Genomic DNA, 22,656 nt, shown 5'->3' with positions numbered 1-22,656 from the left:
TGATAAAGGCTTCATAGGTTTTATCACACTGCTAAAGGAATCTGTGGCACCAAAAAAGCTAAGAACTGCTGCTCCTAACTCCTGTAGTTCTGTTCCTCTGTGAGAGTAAAGTTAGCTAGAACCTGTGATGCAACACAGCACACAACTCATGATGTCACAGTTATGTAAATTTTTTGGCCCTTGACTTTTATGTACTAAATCATAAATTCTGACCTCACAAATGAGAGGGAACAAAATGCTTGTGTATATGCTAAGGGAGAGTAAAATGATTTTCACAAATTAAGGCAGAATAATTTTCCCTTGTATTTAGGAAGTATATGTTTAAAATTACTGTTTCCAAAGGAGTTCTATTTTAAGGGCCGTAACTTAAATAGGATAAAGCATGTCGTCATTGACTTGGATTTTCTTGCCCTCTTTTGGGTGCTTCAGCAAATGTGCTTAAAATTGCTTCAAATCTTGTCTTCAGCAGCTCACTATATTAGATTCAGGCCTTTATTTTGCTCAACTGGAGGAACCCCTAAAGATGTTGATGAATCTCAGGTTTGAAATACCTACTCTGTAGGTTAGAAATACACTTACTATTATTATTACACTTATTATCTATTGTGATTGTGTAATGATGTTATTTGTATTTACTGTATTAGCTAGAGAACTACTTGATGTAGTAGAGGGAAGAGGAGTGGTTTAACAAATTACCTGTTTCCAGGAAAGTAAAACATTCATTTGAAACTTACATATTTTTTATATAGATATATAAATTTATTTGTTTATTTATTTATTTATTGGATGCTGCGCGCGGGCTTTTTCTCTAGTTGGGGCGAGCGGGGGCTACTCTTCGTTGCCGAGTGCGAGCTTCTCATTGCGGTGGCTTCTCTTGTTGCAGAGCAAGGGCTCTAGGAGTGTGAGCTTGGTAGTTGTGGCTTATGGGCTCTAGAGCGCACAGGCTCAGTAGTGGCGCAGGGGCTTATTTGCTCCACGGTATGTGGGATCTTCCCGGACCAGGGCTCGAACCCGTGTCACCTGCATTGGCAGGCGGATTCTCAAGCACTGCGCCACCAGGGAAGCCCCTGAAACTTATGTATTTCTAATAAAGGAACTGATTATTATCTTAACGTGAACACAGATTTATATAGTCAGCAATTAAAAAGGCTATTTAAGTTTAATTACAGTATATTTTGAGGTAATAATGCCGACTTCTTTTTGGTATATCTTTAGTCTCTATTCTTAAAAAGCTTTGCAAGTAAACATTTGAGAATGGTGGATAATGCTTTAATGCCAGACAAACAGTACTCAGTTTTAATACTTACTCTTTTGTGGTTTGTCTGTTACTAATAAAACAAACAAGAAAACAAAACAACTTAGTGCTTTGAGATAATGAGGGTCAAAGGTAGCATAATAATGAAGTTCAGGCTCATTCAAAGGATATTTATTAAACAATTATGTGTATAAGAAATTACTAGAAAGGGATGAAAAAATATATATTTAAAAATATGGTTTGAAACTTTTAGGAGGAGAATTAAGCTTTGAAATGAAATGTCAGCATATTACTATGTTGCCTCTAGTCTTCAAAACTTAAAAGTTTTTCATGTGAAACTAAGTATAGTGTTAATTTTTTCTGAGTTCAACTTAGCCTTTTGCAAGAAAAGGAAAAGCTTTCTTTGTTGTTTGCCTTTTAATGAATTGTAAATCTCTCCATTAAGCTTCAGAATAGGTAGTGAAGTAGATTCTAACTGAAATACCACCAGTTATATTCAAGTATTGATTTATATTCAGAGTAACATAAGTGACACAGTTTTGATATCACATCTATTTGTAATTTTAATTCAGCCTATTATATTTCTTCTTTAGATTTTGGAAGAGGATAGGTCATATATTAATGAATTGAAATGGTAGGTCATATATTAATAAATTGAAATGGCCCACTTAGCTCTTGATTTGTTGAATATATATTTGCATTGCTGTAGAAAACAACATATACAGGTATTCCAAAATACAGCCTGGAATTCTGCCAAGGAAAACCTGCTTTTGGAGGACATAGCCTCCAACTTCCCTTTCTTCACTACTGCTCACATTCTTATGTTTTATATAAATTTGAAATGGTTTTACATTTGGAAACTCTTTCCCAAGCAAGAAATAAATTAACATGTGAAAGGGAACAGGACTTGGTCTCAACATGGACAATAGCTAGTTTTTTAATCTGCTAGATTCAGGCAAAAATGAAAGCATTAAAGAAGGCAAAATCTGCTGGTGTAGTAATAACTCAGAAAGTGATACTGATCAGATAAGTTCTGTGCCGAAAGTTGTATTCCATAATTTTTTTCTTTTATTTAAGCAAAACAAAACAAAATACCTTTCTGCCTGTGTTTCTTAGAGTTCCAGAAAGCTTAACATCACTGGAGGTTTTTTTCTGGTTTCATATTTTTCCACACTTCTCAAAAACTGGGAGAGTCAGATTCTTTGAATCCTAACATTTGGTCATGGGGGAGGGGTTAGTTGGTTGTTACTTTTTTTTGGCCTCCCCGCACAGCTTGTGGGATCATAGTTCCTGACCAGGGATTGAACCCCGGCCCACTGCAGTGAAAGCATGGGGTCCTAGCCAATGGACTGTCAGGGAATTCCCTAGCTTGTTGTTATTGTTGTTGAAACAATAGCCTCTGTCCTTAATTCATGATCTAAAAGCACACACCTAAGCTAATTAGGGAATAGTTACTTACAAAGGAAGAAACAAATATGCAACTTATTATCTTAGAGTTTTCAGAATCCTACCCAAGAAGCATTGAGTTAAAATGTCATGGAGGGGATTAATTCCATGTGGCAAGGTATATTCAGAAAAACAATAGTGATATTGGGGGCTGGAACAGAATCTTAGCATTAGATAAATTTATAATTATGGTATTGTCAGTTAATGAAAAAATAATTTCATTTTTGCAAATTACTAAATGCTTGTGTCACATCAGTATGTGGATTTGGAAGAAAATTATACTGTTTTGCTTTTGTTAGTTTCTGAATTGATCTTTAACACTAAGGTATCCTAAAGCATTGGTGCCTCTTGTAAGTATACATTTTAGTTGTGTCTGATGTAATAAAGAATTGGTTCTACTAACTTCTTAAAGCTTTGATAAAGCAACTATACTCCAATTTTTAAAAAAAGCTTTGAAATATCCATAGAAGTTACTTTTTTTTAATGAGCAAACAACTTTGTTTGTTTGTCTGTTTAGGCCGCACAGCATGGCTTGTGGGATCTTAGTTCCCCGACCGGGGATTGAACCTGGGCCATAACAGTGAAAGCACCTAGTCCTAACCACTGGACCACCAGGGAATTCCCCCATAGAAGTTATTTTCTAATCTTTGGACATCTTCATTTGCCTCCTTATCCCCATATGTAAGCCCCAGTGTTAAAGAGCACTTAAACTAACCTGATCTCATGGTTTTTGTTTTAGTTAATTATGCTACTATTTCCTAAAATCTATTACAGATGTACAGTACTTTAGCTTCTCTGTTGTGTGACTTTGAGGGTAGCCTAAGTGCCTAACCACACACACTGAGGTGGGATAGTGCCCTGGAAGTTAGGGATTTGCAGTGAAAAGTAAAAATGAATTTACCACTTCTTTGACTAGGTGTCCACCTTTTACCCAAGGATTTTAATTAATGCTTAGACCTAAATAATCCACAGACTTGTTATATTGGAGTATTAGCTGCTTTTTTTTTTTTTTTTTTTGCGGTATGCTGGCCTCTCACTGTTGTGGCCTCTCCCATTACGGAGCACAGGCTCCGGACGCGCAGGCCCAGCGGCCGTGGCTCACGGGCCCAGCCGCTCTGCGGCATGTGGGATCTTCCCGGACCGGGGCACAAACCCGTGTCCCCTGTATCAGCAGGCGGACTCTCAACCACTGCGCCACCAGGGAAGCCCTATTAGCTGCTTTTTAATGTAGAAAAAAATGTAATGTTATTGTCTGTATTAAAATAAACCTTACCATTGTTGACATACACTGTTCTCAGAGTTCTGAATATCGGTATGATTCTTAGTTTAAAGTGTTTTTGCCACAAAATACAATGAAAGAGGAAAAATAGGCTCTTTTTATTTTTTACAGTATGAATCAAAAGCCTTTGAATTTTGCAGAAATTCCATATCTAAAAATCTGTCCTAAATTTCTAGTTCACCGCAGTAGCTTTTTTTTGTTTTTTTTGATGTGGACCATTTTTAAAGTCTTTATTGAATTTGTTACAATATTGCTTCCGTTTTATGTTTTGTTTTCTGACCATGAGGCATGTGGGATTTTTGCTCGCTGACCAGGGATTGAACCCACACACCCCCACATTGGTAGGCAATATCTTAACCACTGGACTGCCCAGGAAGTCCCACCATGGTAGTTTTTTTTTTTTTGCAGTATGTGGGCCTCCTGCGGAGCACAGGCTCCGAACGTGCCGGCCCAGCGGCCATGGCTCACGGGCCCATCTGCTCCGCGGCATATGGGATCTTCCCAGACCGGGTCACGAACCCGCATACCCCTGCATCGGCAGGCGGACTCCCAACCGCTGCGCCACCAGGGAATCCCCACCATGGTAGTTTTTATAGAAGAAAAAAAAAGTAGGGCTTCCCTGGTGGCGCAGTGCTTGAGAGTCCGCCTGCCGATGCAGGTGACACGGGTTCGTGCCCCGGTCCGGGAAGATCCCACATGCTGCGGAGCGGCTGGGCCCGTGAGCCATGGCTGCTGAGCCTGCGCGTCTGGAGCCTGTGCTCTGCAACGGGAGAGGCCACAACAGTGAGAGGCCCGCGTACCGCAAAATAATAATAATAATAACCCATATGTGCAACAATAGGTGATTTTTTTTGTTTTTTTTTTTTACTCCAAGTTTACATTTCTTTAAGTTCTTCGTATGCCATTTGATCAGAATCATGCATTTCAAAACTGCCGAGTGTTTGCCTAACCAGTTAGAGTAGTTATATTTCTCCTTCGGAAACTGCACACCTCAGATTGGGACTCGAACCCGATCGTACCTCTCAGCTGGAACTTGAACCCACAAGCTCTGGCTCAGGAGGGTACTCAAATCCACAGTCTCTCAACTGAAACCACGCACCTGGTCCCAGGACTTAATGAAGCTGAGGTTTTTTATGTTTCAGTGCAGAAGGAATTCAGCGAGAGGCAAAGCGATAGGCAAGAAGTAGATTTATTAAATATAGAATGCTTGGAAGGACACAAGCAGGCAGGCAAGAGGCTCTGCTCCAGAACTAAGTAGGAAAGCAGATTTATTTAAGGAGATACACACTCCGTAGACAGAGTGTGGGCCATCTCAGAAGGTGAGAAGCCCTGGGAGACACACATTCCATAGACAGAATGTGGTCCATCTCAAAAGGCAAGAGCAGCCCTGGGAGATATGCACTCTACAACACATTCCACAGAACGTGGGCCATCTCAGAAGGTGAGAGCAGCCCTGGGTTATGGGGTTGTTAGTTTTTATGGACTGGGTAATGTCATAGGCTAACCAGTGGGAGGATTGATTATTCCAATTATTTGGGTGGGAAGGGGCAGGGATTCCCAGGAATTGAGCCACTGCCCATTTTTTGGCCTTTTATGGTCGGCCTTGGAACTGTCATGGTGCCTGTGGGTGTGTCATGTAGCATGTGCTAATGTGTTACAGTGAGGTATAATGATGCTCCAGGCCCACTGGAAGTTGAATCTTCTGCCATCTTGGGCCTAATCAGTTTTTGTCCTGAATGGCTATGACATTCTTTTAAAAGTTGTGCCCTGGGAATTCCCTGGTGGTCTAGTGGTTAGGACTCAGGGCTTTCACTGCCAGTACCCAGGTTTGATCCTTGGTCAGGAAACTTAGATCTTACAGCAAAAAAAAAAAGGTTGTGCCCTGCCACCTTCCCTCCTGTCTCATTTTCATTAGTACCTTCTGCTTGTTTGTGGATTTTTTAATTTGTTTTTTGTTTTCTTCATTTTATTCAATTTCAAAATGGAAAAGAAGGCAAAAGAAGGAATTTTCCTAGACCTTGAATCATGTGATTTACCTTGGGGTAAGTGGTTCTGAAAGCCATGAAGCTGGACTAAGGCCAGTTATAAAGAGCAGTAAATTAGCTGCTTCAGCACCAATAGCTTCAGTAAATCAGCCTTTCTGGATTTGAATGTGTCCATGTGAGGTTTTTTAAAATTTATTTATTTATTTTTGGCTGCATTGGGTCTTCATTGCTGTGCTCGGGCATTCTCTAGTTGCGGCGACCGGGGACTACTCTTCGTTGTGGTGCGCAGGCTTATTGCAGGTGGCTTCTCTGTTACAGAGCATGGGCTCTAGGTGCGTGGGCTTCAGTAATTTTGGCTCACGGGCTCAGTAGTTGTGGCACGTGAGCTCTAGAGCGCAGGCTCAGTAGTTGTGGCGCACGGGTTTAGTTGCTCCGGGGCATGTGGGATATTCCCGGAACAAGGCTCGAACCTGTGTCCCCTGCATTGGCAGGTGGATTCCTAACCACTGCGCCACCAGGGAATTTCCTCCATGTGAATTTGAAACCTAAAACTGGTCTACACTTAGTAACAAATTCTTTTCAGATAATTGATTTTAGATGCTTTCTGCTTCTTTTAAGTTCACATACTGGCCATTGTCATTTTAGGAAATGACAGTGGCTTTGTTTTAAATGTTGATGGAGAAAAGTATAGAGAACATGATGAATACTATTTCCAACTATTCTGGAGTAGGGGCAGAGCATGTGGGGTAGGGAGCTCAACTTTGGTTTTCCAGATGTTTACTTGCACAATTCCGATACTTATGAGAAAAGGAGAGAAATCAGAAAATCTAGAAGGTGGTTCTTGTCACCACCATCATTGTTAAGAAAAGTTAGGGTTATTTATTGTTTCCCATTGTTCTTTATCACTTTTTTTTTTTGACAGGCACTGTACCTCCTTTAATTCTTTTTTAAAAAAATACCTTTAAAAAAAAATACCTTTATTGGAGTATAATTGCTTTACAGTGTTGTGTTAGTTTCTGCTGTACAACAAAGTGAATTAGCTATATGTATACAGTATATCCCCATATCCCCTCCCTCTTGAGCCTCCCTCCCACCCTCCCTGTCCCAGCCCTCTAGGTCACAAAGCACCAAGCTGATCTCCCTGTGCTATGCAGCAGCTTCTCACTAGCTATCTATTTTACATTTGGTAGTGACAAAGAAGGCAAGAATATACAATGGAGAAAAGATAGCCTCTTCAACAAGTGGTGCTGGGAAAACTGGACAGCTACATGTAAAAGAATGAAATTAGAACACTCCCTAACACCATACACAGAAATAAACTCAAAATGGATTAAAGACCTACATGTAAGGCCAGACATTATCAAACTCTTAGAGGAAAACATAGGCACAACACTATGACATAAATCACCACAAGATCCTTTTTGACCCACCTCCTAGAGTAATGGAAATAAAAAATAAACAAATGGGAACTAATGAAACTTAAAAGCTTTTGCACAGCAAAGGAAACCATAAACAAGACCAAAAGACAACCCTCAGAATGGGAGAAAATATTTGCAAACAAAGCAACTGACAAAGGATTAATCTCCAAAATATACAAGCAGCTCATGCAGCCCAATATCAAAAAACCAAACAACCCAATCCAAAAATTGGCGGAAGACCTAAACAGACATTTCTTCAAAGTAGACATACAGATTGCCAACAAACACATGAAAAGATGCTCAACATCACTAATCATTAGAGAAATGCAAATTAAAACTACAATGAGGTATCATCTCACACTGGTCAGAATGGCCATCATCAAAAAATCTAGAAACAATAAATGCTGGAGAGGGTGTGGAGAAAAGGGAACCCTCCTGCACTGTTGGTGGGAATGCAAATTGATACAGCCACTATGGAGAACAGTATGGAGCTTCCTTAAAAAACTAGGGCTTCCCTGGTGGCGCGGTGGTTGGGAGTCTGCCTGCCGATGCAGGGAACGTGGGTTCGTGCCTCGGCCCGGGAGGATCCTGTGTGCCGCGGAGCGGCTGGGCCCCGTGGGCAATGGCTGCTGGGCCTGCGCATCTGGAGCCTGTGCTCCGCGGCGGGAGAGGCCACAGCAGTGAGAGGCCCACGTACTGCAAAAAATAAATTAATTAACTAAAAAAAAAAAAAAAAACGAAAAGTAGAATCACCATATGACCCAGCAACCCCACTACTGGGCATATACCCTGAGAAAACCGTAATTCAAAAAGATACATGTACCACAATGTTCATTGCAGCACTATTTACAATAGACAGGACGTGGAAGCAACCTAAGTGTCCATTGACAGATGAATGGATAAAGATGTGGCACATATATACAATGGAATATTACTCAGCCATAAAAAGGAACGAAATTGACTTATCTGTAATAAGGTGGATGGACTTAGAGTCTGTTATACAGAGTGAAGTAAGTCAGAAAGAGAAAAACAAATACCATATGCTAACGCACATATATGGAATCTAAAAAAACGGTACTGATGAACCTAGTGGGAGGACAGGAATAAAGACGCAGAGAGAGAACGGATTTGAGGACACGGGGTGGGAAGGGGAAGCTGGGACTAAGAGAGTAGCATTGACGTATATACCCTATCACTTTTAAAAAAAATCTTCCTGTCGCTTTCAGGCAAATACTAGAGAGTCATAAAATAATAGCTAAGCTAATAGGAAGGCTACTGTGCACATTGTAAGGTTTAAAATATTAAACTTTAATCTCTTTTAGCCTCTGGACTTGAGTATTCCTTCTTCTCAGTGGGGCTCTGAATACTCTGCCAGGGGGCCTGCTCACATAATTTACTTTCTGAATGAACCCTTTTGTTTATAGCTGAGATTTGGTCAGTTTAAAAGAAAATAGTGTGTTTAGATAATGATATTACATACTTTCTGTTAGGTACCATCAGAATTTTTAAGTTAGGAAGGACAGCCATTTGTTGGATGGTGGCAGAACTGTGTTGAATCCACGTCTGGTTTTTTGAAGTGTTCTTTTGAAATTTGGATACTCTTGTTTCTTATACTTTTTATTTCCTAATGAATCTTTTTAAAGCTTCTTGAAGTTTTAAATCTTAAGTTTTATACTATGGAATAAGGTATTATTAACTTGATGAGGCAAGTCTTAGAGACTAAAACTTGTAACTGCTGTAACTAACTGGGACAAATCATAGCTGGCAGCGAAGCTCAAAGTTTAATCACGTCCAGCACGTATTAGCCGTTGGAGTCAGAGCTTGATGTGTTATGCAGCTCTACCGTCTGTGTGTGGGTGTTTCTCTCCGTGTACAAACATTCTGAGGCAAAGTAATCTTTTTAGTGGTTCTTTGGTTGAAAATTTTCAAGTGCTTTTCTCTTTTTTCATAATTAGATGAAGGAAAAACTCAAAATTAATGCCCGGAGCCATTCTGTTTAACATAATTTTAGCATCCAGATTGTTTCCTTCAGCAGAACTGAGCTGTTAAATAGCTTTTATTTATATTCATTCCAGTAGAAATTTAAGGAAGCTTCAACATGTAAATATTTTTGTCCCACCTGTATCATAGGTAAGTGAAATGCCCTAGGATGAGGTCTTTACTCTTTCAACTGGGTTATATTTTTAATGGAATTATTCTCCAGATTCTCAGATTCAGATACCCTTAACTAAACATCATCTCTCCTGAGAATAGAGGCCTGAGGTCTTCTGCTTCTCCTTTTCTAATTTGCTTTATCCAAAAGCCCTTAGATCCACTACACAGGAAAGTATACCTCTCATTTATCCCAGTTCTTACTGTGGTTCACTGCCACAGGCTGTAAAAATCTCTGAGGCCCCCAAAGGAGGGAACATTCCAGAATACATAGTCCCAGAGAGAAAGAGTCTCGTGACAGGAGTTAAGCAGAAATATTGGAAAAGGCAGGACCTTATTCCATCTGGACAGCCCACATTCAGTTGGAGTCTCAGAGGAGTGGAAAGAGGGAATGGTGAAGTATCAATATTTGAATATATGGTGGCTGAGAGTTTTTCAAAATTGATGAGAATTCTGTTTTGTTGGTGTGATTATCTGTTAGTTTTATAATCTGTGTTTTCTCAATAGTGTTTTTTTAAGATTTTTCTCTGGCTTGTTAGATTTCCTTAAACTGTAGTTCATATTATTCATCAAGTCTGAAATATACTTAGCCATTAACTCTTGAAAATTCTCTTCCCTACTTTCTCTGTTCTCTTCTTCCAAAGTCCCATTAGATGTTTGCCATATCCTCCCATTCTAAACTCCATGTTTCTAAACCTTTCTCCTAGCTTCAGAATAAAGGTCTCCCTGAATTTTATTTTCTTCAAACCCATCCTCCAGTTCATTGTGTTTCTTCCCAGCTATGTTCCGTCTGCTGGTTAACCTATTAATTTTGTTGAATATACTTTTCATTTCTAGAAGTTCTGTTTCAAATTAACTAGTCTTTTTATAGTATTTTGTGTGTGTGTGTGTTTTCATTTAATGCCTTGTTTCATGCTTTTAATCATTTTAAGTATCCATATCCAATGTCTATAGTTCTGGCTGCGTTGGATTAGTTTTACTTCACTCATGATTAATTGATTCTTGGTGTGTTTTGAAAATTTAGATTGTCAGCTTATACTTGGCAGAGCTTTGTCTGTGGGAAATCTTTGCTTGCAAAATCAAACATATATATCTCTGGAAGAACAATGGAGGTTTCCCACAGATGTTCCCGTGCCAAGCATAAGCTCACACAGGCCTGTAGTTGTGAATTCTCAGAAGAGAGTCTTCTCTCCTCTTCTTTGTCCTCTTCCTTTTCCTATTCTTTCTTTTAACCATCCAGATAGGCAAGACAGAGGAATTTGCCTGCCATCTTCTTTTCCTTCTGTATTATCTCCCTGTGCCACCAGAGTTTATCCTCCTTGACACTGTCCTTGATTATATTTTTTGTTTTGATCAGCTGTATTGAGGTATGATTCACATACAATAAAATGTGCCAATTTAAGATGTGCAATTCGATGAATAATTACTGCCACAACCATAATAATAGAGCATTTCCATGACCAAAATCAAGTTCTCTTGAAACCCCTTTGCAGTCAACCTCCTCTCCCCAACCTCCAGTCTGTTTTCTAGTACTATAATTTTGCCTTTCCTAGAACTTAATGTAGGCTCATGTCTAGCTTTTTTTCACTTAACATAATGCATTTGTGATTTATCCATGTTCTTGCATGTGTTGGTAGTTGGATCCTTTTTATTGCTGAGTAATGTTCCATTGTATGGCTATACCATGATTTGTTTATCCATTCATTTGTTTATGGACATTTGGGTTTTCAGTTTGGGCCATTATGAATAAAGCTACTAGAGAATTCTTATATACGTCTTTGTGAAGATCTGTATTTTCATTTCTCTTGGATAATACCTAGAAATGACCGGGTCACGTGTTAAATATATATTTAACTTCATAAGGAGCTGCCAAAATGTTTTCCAACTTGGCTGTATCATTTTGATTTACCACCAGCAATACAGGAGCTCCATTTGCTTCATGTCCTTACCAAGTGTTGCTATTATCAGTCTGAAATTTGGTCATTCTAATAGAGATATATTAGTATCTCTATTAGGATTTTAATTTATATTTCACAAACGAATAACAATTTTTAGCATTTTTTCATGTACTTCTTAGGTAAAGTATCTTTTCAAATCTTTTGCACATTTTTTAATTGTGTTGTTTGTCTTTTTGCTATTAAGCCATAAAAGTTCTTTTCATATTCTGGACATATCTTTTCTTGGATATATGATTTGTATATACTTTCTCCCAATCTGTAGCTTGAAATTCAATTTATAAACTTTTTGTGTGTGTGTGTGGCTGTGTTGGGTCTTTGTTGTTGCACGCAGGCTTTCTCTAGTTGCGGCGAGCGGGGGCTACTCTTCATTGCAGTGCGTGGGCTTCTCATTGCGGTGGCTTCTCTTGTTGCAGAGCAGGGCTCTAGGCACGTGGGCTTCAGTAGTTGTGGCGCACACGCTCTAGAGCACAGGCTCAGTAGTTGTGGTGCACGGGCTTAGTCGCTCTGCAGCATGCGGGATCTTCCAGGACCAGGGCTCGAGCCCGTGTTTCCTACCTTGGCAGGTGGGTTCTTAACCATTGCGCCACCAGGGAAACCCCAATTTAGAAACTTTTTAATTAACATGGTGCCATGTGCCTTCAGAAATCTTTGCCTAAATTTTGATTTTTTCAAATCATAGGGGTGGGTTATCTATTTAGTTGTTTAATTTCTCAGTAATATTTTGTAGTTTTCAGTGTACACATCTTACACATCAGATTTATCCCTGTTCAGTTTTTTGGGCCTGTTGTAAATGTTTTGTTCAGTTTTTTTTTTAATTTCAAATTCTGATTGTTCTTTGCTGGCTTATAGAGTTGATTTCTATTTATTGGTCTTGTGTCCTGAGATCTAGTTCATTTTTAGTTCTAGTACCTTTTTTTGTATATTCTTTAGAATTACCTACATAGACAATTATGTCTTCTGTGAATGAAGACAGCTTTACGTCTTCCTTTCTAGTCTTTATGCCTTTTATTTCTTTTTCTTGCCTGCACAAACTGACTGGAAACTTTAGTACAATGTTGAGTAGAAGTGATGAAACCTATATCCTTGCCTTTAGGGAAACTTCCCTTTGGGACTGTCTTCTTCCCACCCCTACAATGTCCAGTGTCTTAAATCATATTTGAAGTGTTCAGATGGATTGGAAGGAACAGTATTTAGGAGATGACTCCTACACTATGAAATTAGGATTTGTGTTTTAGACTGAAGAATGCTGTAGCCAAGAGTGAGTTTGTCATCTGTGACCTGTATTTTATTGTATAATACAGTCTGAGTGGAGATAATTTGAAATGGACATGCTAACATACTGTTGTAGGATGAGTTATAGTATAGGGTGGAAGTTGGCTTTGAATAAATTAAAGGACACTGTCATGAGAAAATAGGTAAGGCTACTATCAAACAAACATTCCCGTCTTCTCCCTGTTCATAATCTAACAGGAAGTTTCATTTTCTAACCTTGCTATTCATTAGTACTAGGTGGCTTCAAGAAAACGGGATAGATAATCTTTGATTTGAAACTACCATCTTTTGACATTATAGTTCAACTTGTGAGTTCAACTGTATTGATTTAGTTGCGTTGTTTAGGAGTTTAACCAAGGAAGTTAGATAAAAGGAAACTTTTCTGAAATAATTTTCCAGGTCATTAAATGAAATTCTTATGTGTTCAGAATGATCTTTTATTTTGCAAATTGCTGCATATCTAGTGAGTCAGGTACCTCCTTCCTATTACTTTTAAGTCAGCATATTAATAAGTCAGTATTGTAGAATACATGGGAAAAGGGAAAAACTTATAAAGCCTGTATTAAAACCTGAAACTTTTGTAGGGTATGTGTTATGTGAATTTTGCAAGCAGATAGTCAAATAAGACATTTATTTACTTATTTAGTTATTAGTAATTTGAGGAATTATATTAACTGCTAAGACAAGAAGGCTTATTTGAAATACAAAGGCTACATTTATTGAAACGGATTTGTTTCAGTTATGGTTTCTTAAATGGTGAGGAGCTGTTTTCCTTTAAGCTACTAAAAAATGTGGACAATATCATGTCTCTGAAGTCTCTTTTTCTGATAATGTCCTTAGAAGATAATGTATATTGGCCAAGTAACATTGAAAAATAGTTCAGTTACTTGAGGGCTAGTTGTAAAGGGTGCTTTGTTGTTGGGAATGCTAGGTGGGAGTGTTTTATTGCTGACATTTTATTTAAATTTTGTATCATTTAGATATTTGGATTTGAACTGCATTTTGGGATTTATCTACACTTAAAATGCCACCGGCAGTTGGAGGTCCAGTTGGATACACCCCCCCAGATGGAGGCTGGGGATGGGCAGTGGTAGTTGGAGCTTTCATTTCCATCGGCTTCTCCTATGCTTTTCCCAAATCTATTACTGTGTTCTTCAAAGAAATTGAAGGTATATTCAATGCCACCACCAGTGAAGTGTCATGGATATCTTCCATCATGTTGGCTGTCATGTATGGTGGAGGTAAGTACCCACTAAGGCCTGCTGTTTTAATTTTCATTAAGCAACCAGATGCTCTGTTTTAGGTAACTTTAAAAAAAAATGTTTTATTCGGTGAGGTGTTTTGAAATGGTATTTCTCAGAGCTTTATGTTTAGAGTCACATTTTTTATTCTTGTTAACAATGACAACTCTTGCTTTGTTTGTTGCACTATAGTATTCCGAAACAGAAATAAGAAATTGTGAGGATTTGTTCCAATTCCGTATCACTGAACTTAAAAAAGCTCTGAGGGGGAAAAAAAAATTTTTAAACTCTCAGAAAAATGACGTGCACAGCTTATTTTTCTTATTGCTCTCTGCTAGACTCTTGAGGTATAAATGTAAATAAAGATTTTAAAAAATTGATGTTGGGAGAATTAAAGTAAATCGGGCTAACCTGAATAGCACAGTTCAAAGTCTCAGGTAAAATCTTTTCATAGTGTTAGAATTAAAGAACTGGATAAAATCCTCCTTGTTTTGTTCCTTGTGATGTAATTAGTCCTAAAGCATTTCAGCTTCATCTTAAACTTAAGTTTTATCATTTTTCCCCTTTCTGTTTTCTTTGACATGTGGTGAAGGAAATGTGGAGAGTACGTTGCTTACCTTAATATCATTTAAAATACTGTGGGTTTGTTTGTTTGTTTGCCTTGGAACATCAAAACACAATTTAACATGTAAAAGTCAAAACCTCCCATAATAATAAAATATGTAGTTGCTTAGTTAGCAGAGATTCGAAAGTTAAGTGTATTTATTGTTTGGGATTGACAGGGTTTCATGTTGCTTATTTAGCCAAGCTTTCACTTTTTTAATCATAATTTAGTGCCTCAGATTATTTTCACATGAGCTCTTTAAAAGCCTAGTATAAAGATTCTGCAATTCAACTGTAAAACCTTAGTTTAGGCTTCTAATCTGGTGGCAGATTCAACCAATGTTTATTAAGCCGTATGCACATAGTCCTCACTAGGCTAGGTGTGAGTGATAGAGAACACTGATCTTGATCCCTGCCCTTGGGAAGCTTGTAATCCTCTTGAGACAATAATGTAATCTCATGAAACAGGAATAAGTATTTGAAGTCTGTAAATTAGTTCAGTGCTTAATCTCATTGCACAGAAAAATGGGTAAGTTTTTTGTGCCTTTAAAATTTTGAACGTATGCCTGTTTTGTCTATTGTAAAATTAAGTGCTTTTTAAAAGAACGTAAGTGGTAAATTATAGTACTTACTTTTTTTTCATGAGCCCAGAGAAATCAAAAGGGATTTTGGACATTTTCTAGCTTCTGAGAACCAATAATTTTGGAGGCTCTGAACTTGATCTGCCAGGATTTCTAATCAGGTTTTGACTGATGGCTTGAAGAAATTGGCGTAAATATTATCCAGAGGTACTCCAGGTGCTCAGTGTACCTTTAAGCTGATTACAAACAAGAAGTTCACATGCTGCAATTCAGAGCAAGAGCTTGAGAGCCGCTTGCATTTTGCATCAGAAGTAAGTGATGTCAGTTGTGCTAATTGCACATGACACTTTCTTTTGGGAAAACAGTTCCTTCTTTGTCCTCACCCAGAGATAACTAGCACATTTCTCTGAATTTGTGTTATAATAGGCCTACAAACTGTACCCCTCTCTATTTTTAATGATAGCTAATTGGGGCCATTCTTCCTGAAATAACTCTGAAAGATAAATTGCATATCAAGAGCCTTGTGGCATAATTTTTACTAAATGGGTTATTTTGTTTTGTTTGGCTCTTAGGTGGTATGACCCCATAAGAATTATATTTAAAACTGCCTTAATTCTTTAACTTGTACATTTCGGCCACACCCTCACCAATAATATGTTTTGAGTTGTGAGTGGTTTAGGGTTAAGTTTTCCTTCCTCCCTCCCTCCCTCCCTCCATGTGCTTTGATTCACAGATACATACTGATACTTGTTAAAGTATATTTTTAAAGGAGAAGATCTTAGTTACTTACTCTTGGTTTTCGTTTTTTTTTTTTTTTTTTTTTTTTTTTTTTTTTTTTTTGCGGTACGCGGGCCTCTCACTGTTGTGGCCTCTCTTGTTGTGGAGCACAGTCTCTGGATGCACAGGCTCAGCGGCCATGGCTCACGGACCTTAGCCGCTCCGCAGCATGTGGGATTTTCCCGGACCAAACCCTTGTCCCCTGCATCGGCAGGTGGACTCTCAACCAAAGAAAAGTAGGAGGGGGGCGGAGGAATTGGGAGATTGGGATTGACATATATACACTATTGAAACTATGTATAAAATAGATAACTAATGAGAACCTACTGTATGGCACAGGGAACTCACTCTACTCGGTGCTCTGTGATGACCTAAATGGGGAGGAAATCCAAAAAAGAGGGGATATATGTATACGTAGAGCTGATTCACTTTGCTGTACAGTACTGTAAAGCAACTATACTCCAATAAAAATTAATTTTAAAAAATGAAAGTATAAAGTCACATATTTTCAGTTCCACAGTAATGTCATTGTAACGTTCCTAGTTTAGAACTTAAAATACTGTAGACTTTACAGCATTAACTTCTACTTCACAGAGTCAACAGTGTGGCGGTATTTTTTTATCTTTGTAATTCTGACTATACAAAAATCTGTTTAATGCCTAATTTATATGGACATATTTCATGAATATTCTTTCAGTATTTAATTCTTTCATCATACACAAGCTGTAAATTCAAATTATTTCTAAAGCAGCTGTGGCCTAATATTTTCATGAAGTGACTTAGAAGTTCAATGAGAACTTGTTTATACACATCCTTGGTTGAGCCTGAAGTCTCTCCCGCAGCCATTTCTTTTTTTTTTTTTTTTTTTTTTGCGGTACACGGGCCTCTCACTGCTGTGGCCTCTCCCATTGCGGAGCACAGGCTCCGGACGCACAGGCGCAGCGGCCATGGCTCACGGGCCCAGCCGCTCGGCGGCATGTGAGATCTTCCCGGACCGGGGCACGAACCCGCGTCCCCTGCATCAGCAGGCGGACTCCCAACCACTGCGCCACCAGGGAAGCCCCGCAGCCATTTCTTGACCAGCCCCTTAGAGAGAATTGGTCCTCCAAAATACTAGGATATCAAAAGCTTTCATTCCTTCTTGCATGTTTATTATATGTATGTGTACATACCACAGTTTGAATATACGTACCATAATTTGAAATTGGGTTCCTTGGGGCCAGAGCCTGTCCTTTTGATCATAGTGTACCATACTGCAACTCTGAATATAGTAGCACTAGAATATGAGTAATGCAGAATTTTTCATAGTGTTTATAGAAATAAAATATGTCAACATATGATCAGTAGTATATTCTGAATATGTGCATTCTGTGTCTGTTTTTAAAAATAGACTTACTGTCTTCTAGGGAGCTAAGTATAGAATAAATAGAATAAAGTCAGAATTTACTGTGCTAATAGAAGAGAAACTTGATTTGTGTGTCTTCTGCTTTATAACTTTGGAACTGTAGTTCCAAAAATACATATGTAATGGGGAGAAAATGGGCTGGATTCAAAACTTGGTTCTCACTAGCTGCAAGTTCAAATATTAGTTCTTCTTGTGTCCCCTTCCCTACTGATGCATTGCAGTGACCCTTTCTTATTTGCAGTCATCTGCCTTAACAAGGCAGACATGTTATGGTGTCATGTAAACAAAGTTGTCATCTCCAGAGTCCAGAGCCATGAAGTAGGGACATAAGTATTATAAATAAATGAAATTCAGAGAATGTCAAATGTCATTCGTTTGTAATCAGCAAATATTGTTAGTCTAAGAGTTGTGTTACAGCTCTTAAAACATTGTTTGCTTTAGATAAGACTCATAATTAAGACTTAAAATTTTGGAAAAGGGGAATTACAGTTTATACCTATTTGTAGCAAGTAAGGAGAGGCCATTTGATTTTTTTGTATTTGAAAACTGATGCATAAAATCTTTTTATTTGTGATCCTTTTAACACTACACTTTTGTTTGGTTTCTTCTCTCACATTAAAGAAAAACTGATTTTTTGGTATGCATCTCTTTAGCTGAGGAGATTTAATCTGGTTTATGTTGTTAAACCTGAGAATGTTTTGATCATTATCTGACAATCTTCTACAAACATTTTTTTATAGTTTTGCTGTCACAAAACAGTAGTATAGGCACAGAACCTGGTTAACCCTAGAAGACATTCCATTCAATTCAATACCTGAGATATCTAGGTGTAAATGGGAACAGTTTTGTTTTGTTTTGTTTTAAATTTAGATGTCCTAATTGCAAAACTACTGAACTTGGGGAAAAAATTATGTATTTTGCCTTTGTTTTTTCTTCTTTTTAAAAAATATGACACAAACTACACTTATGATGATGTGTAAAGAATACTCTTAAAATCTCTCATCAGTCTGCCTATCCCAAAAATTAATATAGAGCAAACTCACTAAATATGTGTTGATCATATCCTAGATAAATCAAGAAGCCTATGAATGTCTGTTACCAAGGCTTTCAGCCTATTATGCCTTATAAGAGAAAGATTAAGGAAAGACTAGAGTCTTTTATATTTTAGTAAAATTCCATCCAAGATTTCAAGATAGAGAAGATACACAATTAATGATTCTTCTAGCATCTTTATTTTCCAGCACACATACCTATGATTATGAAATAATTATAGATAACAATATTCTTACCATTGCCTTTTGTTGTATCTGCTTATTTGGAAGGACTTGTCGTTTAGTGCCATCAATGCCTTGTGTACCACTAAATTTTTGATTATCTCTTAGGTCCTATCAGCAGTATCCTGGTGAATAAATATGGCAGTCGTCCAATCATGATTGTTGGCGGCTGCTTGTCAGGCTGTGGCTTGATCGCAGCTTCCTTCTGTAACACTGTGCAGGAACTTTACTTGTGTGTCGGAGTCATTGGAGGTGAGTTGATTCATTTTCAAGCATTAATATATTGCTGGCTATTTGGTATTCACCTGCATTGGTCTTTCAGATCTTTTGAGTGAAAGTCCCTCCTTATAGAAATTATCATTTTGACAACCTGTTAACTTAAGAGCAATAGAAAATCAAGTTTTAAAAAGAAATTGCTGTCATACAGTAGGTGTACATTGTTGAATAAATGAATTGAAAGAAATGATTGTATCCCTTGTCCTAAGAATAGTCAGTGATTTGTAGATAAAATGTGTCTGGCAGTCATTGCAAGGGCGGTCATTGGTTACTATCTCTGTCTCACTCTCTTTTTAAAAAAAAAAAAAAAAATTTATTTATTTGTTTGTTTATGGCTGTGTTAGGTCTTTATTGCTGCACATAGCCTTTCTGTAGTTGTGGCGAGCGGCAGCTATTCTTTGTTGCGGTGCGCGGGCTTCTCATTGTGGTGGCTTCTCTTGTTGCAGAGCGCGGGCTACTCTTCATTGCGGAGCGCGGGTTTCTCGTTGCGGTGGCTTCTCTTGTTGCAGAGCACGGGCTCTAGGTGCACGGGCTTCAGTAGTTGTGGCTCGCGGGCTCTAAGAGCGCAGGCTCAGTAGTTGTGGTGCACGGGCTTAGTTGCTCAGTGGCATGTGGGATCTTCCCAGACCAGGAAGGGCTCGAACCCACGTTCCCTCTGTTGGCAGGCAGATTCTTAACCCCTGTGCCACCAGGGAAGTCCTTTCCCCCTTATTTTAATAGCCAAATTAAGATAATGAACTGCTGATGAGTATGATAAAGATTATGTATGACTTCACAGTCCAGAGACTTTGACTACTAACATTTTTATGTATATATATCCTTCCCAACTTTTTTCTATACACAAACATAACTTTTTTCAGAACAAAAAGGGATACGGTTACATAAAGTATTTTGTAACCAGTTTTTGTCACTTAAGAGCATATCATGAACAACAACCATATGTATGTCGGGCACTGTCTACATGCTGTGGGCATAGGGCAACAAGTCCAGCAAAGTCGTGCTGTTTCATGGGAAGAGGCAGACACTGCTACTCAGAAATAAATAAGAAAAATCAGGGAGTGATAAATTCTATACAAAGACCTTGCTGAAGAGATGACCTTAATAGAGTAACAGCAGGGAACTAGCTTTGTGAAAATCTAGGGGAACATAGGCCCTAAATCAGCAGCATGCTTGTTAGCACAGGTGAGAATGGTCTGGTATGAGATCTGGGAGGTAAGGTCAGGGTAAAGGTTATGGACAGAAAGCCAACAGCAGGTTTGCAATAGGGGAGTGACCTAGTCTGGTTTACTGGTTTAAGTCTCTGTGAATAGCTTAGACATAAATGGTAGGGAGCAAGCAGGGGCCAGGGAAGAGCATCTCCAAGTTATTTGAATATTTACTTATACTAGCACCATTTATTGAGTAATTCTTGTTGCAGTAATTTAAAATATTACTTTTATCGTACATTAAATGTTTATATATATTTTAGGTATATTGCTGGACTTTCTGTCCACTTTCTTCGTTCAGTGTTTACCTATTCCTGAGTCAGAGTCACACTATTCTATTGATTGTAGCTTTTTAAAAGTCCATTTTAAATATCTGTTCTGTTTAGTCCCATCCTGCATCACCCAAAATTTTCTGGTTGACTCCCATGTGTTCTCTAGTATGTTTTAGAATCATTTTACCTCATCTCCAAAATGAAATGCACTGATATTGTCATTGGAATCACGTCAAGTTAGCACTTACATTTGGGGAGTATTGACATCTTGGCAATGTTGTGTTTAATTATACAAAAACTTTGTGTGTTGGTTTTAATTCTCTGGCCCTTCAGGAAAGTTATACAATTTAGCCATTATAAATTGCACACTAAAGTTTTTGGTGCTGTTGTAAAAGGAATAATTTTGTCTTGCATATTCTATTTTAAAAACTGTTTTTAAAACTCTATTTGATAACAGTCTCCTTAATTACATTCTTTGCTTATAATGATCCTTCACGTGACTTGCCAGATTTGACAGTTAATCACCTTCAAATAATATAAATAACAATTATAAAAATAACTACTAACATTTATTGAGTGCTTACTACATGCCAGACACTAAGTTCTTTAGTCACAGCAGTGCTGTGCGCCTGTTTTACATACCATGAAACAGTCACAGGAGGGCAACGTGTCTGACATTACACAGCCAATAAGTGATGACGATGAGATTTGAACCTACATAGTCTGGTTTTATTTATTTATTTATTTTTTCACCACACAGTTGATCCCCTTACTCATTTTGTCCTCTGCCCCTTTTTCTCTAGTGACCACTTCTCTGTTCTCTATATCTACGTAATTGTTTGGTTTGGTTTGTTCATTTATTTTGTTTTTGTTTGTTGGTTTTGTATTCCACATATGAATGAAATCATTATGGTATTTGTCTTTCTTCATCTGACTTATTTTACTTGGCATAATGCCCTCAAGCTCCATCCACGTTGTCAGAAATAGCAACATTTCATCTTTTATGACTGAGTAGTATTTCATTATGTGTGTGTGTGTGTGAGGGGGGTATGTGTGTGTGTATATATATATATACATATATATATATATATATATATACACATCAATGATCTTTATCCATTCGATCGTTGATGGGCACTTAAGTTGTTTCCATATCTTGGCTATTGTAGATAATGCTGTGATGAACATGGGTGGGTGCCGTTATCTTTTCAAATTAAGTGTTCTTTTGTATTCTTTGGGTAAATACACAGAAGCGGGATACCTGGATCATACGGTTGTACAAGTCTTAATTTTTTTAGGAATCTCCATACTGTGTTCCACAGTGGCTGTACCAGTTTATTCCCACCAACAGCGTATGAGTGTTCCCTTTTCTCCACATCCTCGCCAACAGTTGTCATTTCTTCTTTTTGGTAATAGCCATTCTGACAGGTATGAGGTGATCTCATTGTGGTTTTGATTTGCATTTCCCTAATAATTAGTGATGTTGAATATCTTTGCATGTGCCTGTTGGCCATATGTATGTCTTCTTTGGAAAAATGTCTGTTCAACTGCTCTGCCTTTTTTTTGTTGTTTTGGCTACTCCTCACAGCATGCGGGATCTTAGATCCCTAACCAGGGATCGAACCCATGCCTCCTGCAGTGGAAGCTTTGAGTCTTAACCACTGGACTGACAGGGAAGTCCCAACTCTGCCCATTTTATAATTGGTTTTTTTGTTGTTGTTGTTGAATTGTATGAGTTCTTTTTTTGCGGTACGCAGGCCTCTCACTGCCGCGGCCTCTCCCGTCACGGAGCACAGGCTCCGGACGTGCAGGCCCAGCAGCCATGGCTCACGGGCCCAGCAGCTCCGTGGCATGTGGGGTCTTCCCAGACTGGGGCACGAACCCGTGTCCTCTGCATCGGCAGGCGGACTCTCAACCACTGCGCCACCAGGGAAGCCCCTGTATGAGTTCTTTATATATTTTGGACATTACTCCTTATCAGATACAGCATTTGCAAATGACTTCTCCCATTCAGTAGGTTCTCTTTTCATTTTATTGATCCACTTCCTTTGCTATGCAGAAGCAATTTGATGTAATCCCATTTGTTTATTTTTGCTTTGGTTTTCTTTGCCTGAGGAGGAGACATATCTAGAAATATATTGCTAAGACCATACCGCCTGCATTTTCTTCTAGGAATTTTATGGTTTCAGATCTTATATTCAAGTCTTTAATCCATTTTGAATAAATTTTTGTGTTTGGTGTGAGATAGTGGTCTAGGT

At 38.3% G+C, this 22,656-nt stretch overlaps 1 protein-coding gene across 1 annotated transcript in view; it reads left to right on the top strand.

Moving 5' to 3' along the window:
• LOC136119230 (monocarboxylate transporter 1) overlaps window positions 1–22,656 on the top strand; it is a 35,063-nt gene that overhangs the window by 5,604 nt on the left and 6,803 nt on the right. The window contains exons 2-3 of the mRNA XM_065872658.1: window positions 13,745–14,005; window positions 18,754–18,897. Coding sequence (XP_065728730.1) covers window positions 13,789–14,005; window positions 18,754–18,897 — 361 coding nt within the window. The 5' untranslated portion in view covers window positions 13,745–13,788. The remainder of the gene's footprint in view (window positions 1–13,744; window positions 14,006–18,753; window positions 18,898–22,656) is intronic.

Source organism: Phocoena phocoena, chromosome 1, assembly GCF_963924675.1.
Source record: "Phocoena phocoena chromosome 1, mPhoPho1.1, whole genome shotgun sequence".
Lineage (NCBI taxonomy): Eukaryota > Metazoa > Chordata > Mammalia > Artiodactyla > Phocoenidae > Phocoena > Phocoena phocoena.
This window is presented reverse-complemented; position numbering and strand designations above follow the sequence as displayed.